Here is an 8,239-nt window from a genome sequence, read left to right as displayed (position 1 = left end):
TTTTTTTCTTTTGAGAGGTGATGGGAGAGCAGGATAAGGCCAAGAGCACTACTGAAACTGAAAGGAAAATTCTCTTAAGGCTAAATCTAACTGATGGCTACCTTCCCTAATAAGTAAGGCTTCTGGACTTTCTTTTTTTTTTCTGGACTTTCAATCAGATTCGGACACTGGGGTGGGGATCAAGGGTACCTGAAATAAGGGAAGTTACTGTCAAGTTTGAATATTAAATTGATATGCCAAAATGCAAAAGCATTTAGTATAAAATAAATCAACTATAAAGTTACCATTTATCACTAGAAAAAATTAAGAATTTAAATATATTTCATAAACTTCATAGAACAAAAACTTATACCACAGTATTAATCTATTGGTTTCAATATTAAGGTTTATTTATTTTTTTCCAGAGTGAGGTTAAGTAACAATTTAAATAATTATCAGGATGTATAAATGAACATCCATTCAGATAAAACATTACTACTTAAAAGTGGCTATCTAAGAAATATTTTGTATGTAATAAATATATTTTATGTTTAGGTTAACAGGCACCATCTTGAGAGCAGAAAAGGTATTTTAAACCAATAAATAAATTACATTCAAGAAAACAAGATGTTTATATCTGAAGTATGATATATCCCCTTAAATGTTTTTCTTCATATAGCATCCAAACTTCCCAAATGTCTAGAAAGTATCTCCCAAAATATAACTCATACCTTAAGTCATAAAAATAAAGGCCAAGAAAAAAATCAATTTAAGACAAAATTTACAGTTTATATTCTTAATTCCCCATTCAATAAAATATCAATTGCCAATTTATTAAAAGTAAATGAACTGTATATATGCAATCTGTTAGTGCTGAAAATCTGAAATATAATATTCTTAAAAGTCACTCTTTCTCAAAGTACTTAAAATATTGCATCTCTGGTGGCAAACCTGAAAACTATCAAGCATTTTATTTCCCTCGTTTTCATTCTTCCACTCCCACCTCTACACCTTTATCCTTTAACAGCCATCCATTGTTTTTTATTTTTTTTTTGTTTTTGGTAAATATATTTACTTATATCCCAAACACAAAACACTGACAATACTCCTTGGTAAACAAGGAAATCCCAGAACAGTCCCAGCCTACAGCTTTGCTACCAAAGTGTGGCACAGGCTAAATGACAGGGGGAAAAAAAAAAAAAAAACAATCAATGGCCCTTATTGATGCAGTCAGCATGCTCCTGAGAGTCCTCAACTGTTTGAGAGTTTGCTGATGTAATCCTGAAGACAGTTGCAACACACTTGCAGACAAGTATCAGAGAATAAGTCTTTGATTGATAATTTTTCTATTTATTTCTGCCAAGGCGACTGAAAACACGAAAGCCTTTTCATCAGAGAGGTTAGCATAGATGTCAATTTCCTTTTCCTGTTTCTCTGTTAAAAGAAAAAGAGAAAGCTAATGTAAATGAGGTAATTAAAAAAAATACATGAAGCTTTCAATTATTTCTTTAGATGATAATAAATATACACAATACTAACAACATACATGAAATGTTATATAGTATCATCCTACTAAAACTAAAATTTTTTCAAAATTACATAAAGGAGTTACTGAAATGCCATGAACTAAATGGAAACTATATATGTGTGTGTGTCTGTGTGTGTGTATATATATATACAGTCTATAATATCTACATCATTTCTGTAAGTCTCAAATATTTCTTTCTCTTCACTAGGATGAGTGAGCTCACTGTCTCAAATTTTCTCACCCTAAAGATGGTCCCCTTAACCCCCCTACCAATATGCCTTTATGAATATATTAACTTCTTTACCTTAGCCCTGCTATACAAAATAAGAATAACCAACATTTAATTCTATTTTTTCCCCTCCTGATTACAAATGTAGTCCAAGTTCATGGTAGAAAATTGAAAAGTACAGAAAAACAAAAAAGGATAAAAAAAACACCTATACTATGTTATAAGCCAGCAGAAATCACAATAAATATCTTTGCGCACAATCTGCCAAATTCTTTTTTTTTTCTTGCCAATTTCTTTTTTTTTTGGGAGGGGGTTCTTCTGATTGTACTTTTGTCTGTTTTGTTTTGACTTTTTAATCAAAGTTAAACACATATCTAAGTAGAGTCAAATTGTAATACAGAAGTCCTCCCCGCCACCCAACACCTCTCACTCCCCAAATGCAACTACTTTTTCTCAGTTGTTTCTTGTTTTTACCTAAGCAACATTTTTATGTGATGCTATTTCTTGGTTTTAGGCATTAATTGACCTCCCACCACAGAAAGTTATAATTTTATTGTTTTCTATTTCTTACCCCCTAATATACTCTTCCTATCTCGTCTTCCCATTACGTTATATCACAATTTTGGTGAGATCAATATTCAATGTTTACATTATTCCAACTATGTAAATGATTTCACTTTTCCTGCATTGTTTTTTCCCTGAAGAGATTTTTTTTTCATCTGTTTAGTTTTCATTACTAATTGAACCCAAACTCTCTCCAAGTTGCATAGATCTTCCAGAATGCTTACACATACTAGGTATTATATCTATTTTATCTTCTTGAAATCTCTCCAAGTCTTCTGCTCCAACCTAAAATGGTTGCTTTCTAGACCTGCTACACAATTATCACTGAGATTGCTCTTCAACATCATGCTGGATATAAACATCTTTCTATTGAGTTGAACCCTGTGTCCAGGATCTCAGAATACTTCTTTTTGGTTTACTTCTTCTTTTGATGCCATGTATCTTGCAGTAGTTTCCTGAGAAAGGGAGTATAGGTAGCAAATTTTTTGAGACCCTGAATGTTAGAAAGTGTCTTTAGTCTACCTTCATGCTAACGCATAGTATGATTGACTAAGATTCATGGAGATCCAAGTATGAAGGCAAAAAATTATCTTCCAACTAATGGTGCCACGTTTTTTTAAAAAAAAGCCAATAATTTTTTTCACAGTTATTTTAAAAATTATTGCTAAATTCACATACAGTGTAATACACACATCTTAATGTACAATTGGATGAGTTCTGACAAAATATACATGTGTATAACCCACATCACAATCAAGATACAGGAAATTCCTCATGCTTCTTTCCAGTCAGTACCTCTCCACCTCACCAGCAACTACTGTTCTGATTCTATCACCACAGAGTCATTTGCCTGTTCATGGACTTCATATAAATGGCATCATATAGCATGAACTGTTTTGTGTCTAGCTTCTTTCCTTCAGCATGTTTTTAAAATTCATTGAAGCTGTTCATATATAAGTAGTGTGTTCCTTGGTGGGTAGTATTTCACTGCATTAATTCCAAGTACCACTTTGATTCTTTTCTCGCTCTTTTTCCCCTGAGCCCTTGAAGGAGTTTTCCTTTAATCAAAAAGATAGGATTTGTGATGATATGCTTTGGCATAATCTCTACTTTTAAACATCCACTGGTCTCGGAATTTGGTGGGCCATTTCAATGTGGAAACTCAATGTCCTTCAGGTTTGGAAAATTTTCTTGAATTATTTCATCAATGACATCCTTCTCCTCCATCTTCTCAGTTCTTTTTTTTAGAACATCAATAATTTATAGATGTTGAACCTTAAATTTCTCATTTAAATTTCTTATCTTTCCCATTCTATTTTTTCATCTCTTTTCCCTTTCCCTTTTTTTTTTTTTTTTTTTTTTGAGAGAGAGAGAGAGAGAGAGAAAGAAAGAGAAAAGCAGGCTCCCACACTCAATGCAGAGCCCCACATGCGGCTCAATCTCACAACCCTGAGATCATGACCTGAGCTGAAATCAAGAGTTGGATGTGTTTTAACCAACTGAGTCACCCAGGCATCCCTTTCATCTCTTTTTTATTTCTCTACATTCTGGTACAACTGATTCTTTCAATAAACCTGTTAGTGTTTCATTTCTGCAAATCTTTATAAACACACATTTTTTTTTTAGATTTGCATTTTAAAGTTCATTTTCTAGGTACTTTTTTGACAGCTGCTTTTCCATTTAAATATCTTCTTATTCTCGTTTCATGACTATAATATCTTCTCTTGCTAAAAACATTAATGACAGTTTTAAGTTTTTCTTTTTCCTGCAAAAACCTGTTTTATCCAAGTTATTGTTTTTTCCTGTTAATTTGGTCTTAGCCTTTCATAGAGATACTTTCATCTATATATCTGGGTAATTCTTGATAATATGCTCATATTTAAGAATGGGATCCAAAAAGCTGATTAGTTCATATACATCTGTGGAGCTTGACTGTGATCACCAATTTAGGATGATCTGACTGGGCCATTTGTCTGTGAAATCCCTAATGAAAATACCTTTATTTTAGGCCCTTTCTCTTAGGTTTTTTAGATTTCCTAGAGAAGATACTGCTAATCTCCTATCTGGAATGATCCAAACCTAACCACAGAACTCGGTATTTATCAACTCTAATTTTCACATAACCTTCCTGATCTCAGTATAGTAGCCCTGCCCTCAATGACCCCTGGGGTTCCCTAAATCAGAGTTGTCTCATCTTTTTGAAAGGATACATTTGGAAGGAGGGAAAATGAGGTAAACAGCCATTAAAAAACAGACTTCCAAACACTCTCATTTTTAGCCTCATCTTCACTTCTACACCTCCAAATATAATTGACACAAAAATTCCTGATCTTAAGGCAGTTGTATAATAAAAATCTGCTTCTTTTTTAGTTTTCCCCAAAGGGGCTAACAGTTCAGGTTTCATGGGTCTACCAAAGCAGTTACCGCTTTCTAGAATTCTGCTGCTTTTCCCATTCCTTGTTCTTGTGGAATTTGGTCCTTTTTATTTTTATTTTTTTTGAATTTGGTCCTTTAAAAAAAAATCCTTTTACTATAATATTACTAGGATTTGAAGATGATGGAGCTAGGTATTGTTATTCGATCTACCAACATTAACTTGAACTCTACATAAATCTTGTATGTTCATTAATAAGATTTCCAGAATTGCCCACTATATTTTAATCTAAATGTCATTCCTAGTATTTAAAATAATTTAAATCTAGTATTTAAAATAATCATAGTTCTCCCTCATATAAAATGAAAATTTATCTTAACCCAACCAAAAATTTTTAAGTTTAATGGTTTGTTTTTATGATTGTATAAAAATATGCTGCTATCTAGATGTCTAAAAAGCTTTCCTTTCCATTCTTTCTTCTTTCTCTTCTTTTTTAAAATATAGAATACAAAGTCAATTAAAAATGTGTTTTTATACACTCCTTATTTAAGGTAAAGCTTGCTTCAAAGTTTCCAAGTACCTTATGAGCAAGGAATCAATAAAAACTGAATTAAAGCAAACAGCTACTTAACAGTAAAAAGCATATGAAAGAAGTCTAGATATGTAAAAATACAGAAAATTTCAAAAGTTCCTGTTTCTTATCCATATTATATTTAGAGAACATGGTCTGCCTCAAGGGTTGGTAAAATACAGCCCAAGGTCAAATCTGGCCTGCCACCTGTTTTTATAAAGTCTTACTGGAACACAGCCATGCCCATTCATTTACATATTGTCTCTGGCTGCTCTCCAGCTACAATGACAGAGCAGAGTAGCTGCAACAGAAGACTGTATGGCCCACAAAACCTAAAATATTTATTATCTGGCTCTTTATAGAAAAAGTGTGCTGACTTCTTCCCCACCCCGCTCCCATAGCCTACATGAAAAGATTCCAGTTTTACAAAAATTGCCTTGAACATCTTCCTGTTTGTATTAAAAATAAATCAAGAGCATATCTTACTCTAAAAATAGCTTAAAACTTTCTATAATAAGCTGAAAATATCAGACAAAAAATTTATAGCCAACTAGTTTAAGTTATCATGAATAAAAAGTTCAGACCTGCATACACAGATTCCTAGCACAATTATCTAGATTTCATTTCCCCAACTAAAAGACTGTCATTATCTGTTTTCTCATCTCCTCTCACTCACCACCAGAAGCATTCCTTCTCCACTCTTTGGGTTATATTCCCTTTACTTCAACTGAAAAGAATGTTCTGTTTTCTGGGCCAAGCAGTATTTCTCTGTTGTTTGTTTTGTTTTGTTTGTTGATTTTTCTTTGCCTGGTTTCCCTTCTAAAACAGTTTTTAGTTTCTTTGCCTGGTTTCCCTTCTAATCATCCCATGTTAAAAAACACATTTAAGTTTAGAAAAAAATTTAAACTCTCTGGAAGAGCAGCATAAGAGAAGGAGAAAGAAAATGCAGTAAAATTATCCAAGGAATTAAGGCGTATCTAAGTATTCTTCAAAGAAAACAGTCAAATACGATATAAGCCTTATTCCTTTATCCATACAATACTAAGAAGCCATTAACTCTGAAAAAGCTAAGGACAGCTATACCAGTGAAGTTATTTTCCCTAACAGTCATAATTTTATTCAAATAAAAGCATACAAGGCAGAGAGAAATGGTAAACAGATAAAAAAAAGTTCTCAATGTCTAAAATAGGAGAAATTTATACTTATGCTTGATTATTTAAAACTGAATGCCTGAAAAAGCAAAGCATAACCCGCCAACAAGAAACCATAAATGCATTTCACTGAAGATGAAATTATTTTGATAGAGGTTTTTAAGTAATTATAAAGAGCAACTATCACTTTTCCATTAATTACAGGCTTGGAAGTCTCGATTTCAAAAGATATTCATTCATGGCCATAAAGGGGTTCATTATCCTAGTCTAGTCTCCCTACTCTTGTATCATCTTTGAAATCTTCCATGATAAAAGGTTTTTTAGAAGATGTATAAAAAGAGAAGCTGAAGTTTTAGTTAATGGTTAAAAACAGGGATCCCTGGGTGGCGCAGCGGTTTGGCGCCTGCCTTTGGCCCAGGGCGCGGTCCTGGAGACCCGGGATCGAATCCCGCGTCGGGCTCCCGGTGCATGGAGCCTGCTTCTCCTTCTGCCTGTGTCTCTGCCTCTCTCTCTCTCTCTCTCTCTCTGTGTGACTATCATAAATAAATAAAAATTTAAAAAAAAAAAAAATGGTTAAAAACAAGTTTTGGCAGACATACTACTTATCAGAAGAAAGGAGAAAATCTGTAAGGAGAAATACAAATATATTTTGGACCAAGAAAAATTTACATAAAAAACTGCCTCAAAGTAAGGAAGACACATCAGCAATTTAAAAATTCATACTGAAGAATACTTTCAATAGTAAATTTTTAAAATTCATAGTGCAACAGTTTGAAATAAGTCTAACAAAACTCAGATTTATCTTTAAAAACAAAAAACAACCATTTTAACAGGCTTCTCTATAATACAAATTATTATATCTGAACTCTAATATCAGTTTATAGCAAGGTGAATTTTACCTAATTTGAGCCGTTAGCTTTAGAATTCAATTCTGTGTTTTTTTTTGTTGTTGTTGTTTTTGATTTTAAAACAAGCATCTACCCTGGAGGAAATGTTTTCAAACTAAAATTATGAGTTGTGATTTTAAGTCCAAGAGCTCAATGCCTACCAAACACTTTCTTCACTACTACCTAATTAAAGTCTAGAAAAATTTAATACTTGAAAAACAAAACTGCTTGGATTTATTCATACCTCTTTCTTCCTCATGTTTTTTGGCAGATGCAGTTTTAGGTCTTCCTCTTCCTCGTCTGATATGATCTGAATGGCTGTTACTTCGAGACCTCTTTCTGTTTTCTAAATCCTTATTTACTGTAGAATTTATCTTCTCTCGCCTAACTCTCTCTGTTCGCCTCCTCTTGGCCTCATGCTTGTTCTCTGTATGGATGAATAAAAGTGATATATTTTAGGGCTTAGCAAGAACTGTTTGCCCAAGTTCTCATTGTCTTCTTTTTCTTTCTAAATAGCACTAGAGTTTGCTGCCTGGCATATTTTATAAAACTACAACCGTAACATCCTTGTTCCTCACACCCACACAGGAAAAAAAGAAATTCAACAGAATTCAGATCCACATTAACTCAGGAGGTAGGAAGATTTGTAACAGAAGACCAGTTTCTTTATTTGGCACCTTTAATTTCAGCCCCTACACGTTCACACAATTTCACAGCAATCTTTCTGCCTTTTTCCTTCTCTGCTTCCAAGCTAAAAATGGTAAAGTATTAGCAAAGGAAAAAAAAAAATTCCATTCCTTTTTGCCCCCTACTCAAAATACAGACTGAAATACGTCAAATATACGGAAGCTGACTTTAAACTGACTTTAGCCATAATACATTAAGGTTACCAATAAAAAGCAAACAGAAAGCATCCACAGAAAATATAAAAACACTAGGGAAGTAATAAGTAGTTT

The 8,239-nt window shown here is 33.1% G+C and overlaps 1 protein-coding gene across 4 annotated transcripts in view; it reads right to left on the bottom strand.

The window, feature by feature from the left end:
• Positions 1-367: 367 nt before the first annotated feature.
• C15H16orf87 (chromosome 15 C16orf87 homolog) overlaps positions 368-8,239 on the bottom strand; it is a 61,833-nt gene continuing 53,961 nt past the window's right edge. For 2 of the 4 annotated variants that reach the window (XM_049094398.1, XM_025420004.3), the window contains exons 3-4: positions 7,528-7,710; positions 368-1,413 (exon numbers count right to left, since the gene is read on the bottom strand). In XM_049094398.1, the coding sequence (XP_048950355.1) occupies positions 1,295-1,413; positions 7,528-7,710 (302 nt within the window). In that variant the 3' untranslated portion in view covers positions 368-1,294. Of the gene's footprint in view, positions 1,414-7,527; positions 7,711-8,239 lie in introns of those variants that run through there. The other 2 variants (XM_025420005.3, XM_049094399.1) reach the window with 2 other exon arrangements.

Source organism: Canis lupus, chromosome 15 (assembly GCF_003254725.2).
Source record: "Canis lupus dingo isolate Sandy chromosome 15, ASM325472v2, whole genome shotgun sequence".
Lineage (NCBI taxonomy): Eukaryota > Metazoa > Chordata > Mammalia > Carnivora > Canidae > Canis > Canis lupus.
This window is presented reverse-complemented; position numbering and strand designations above follow the sequence as displayed.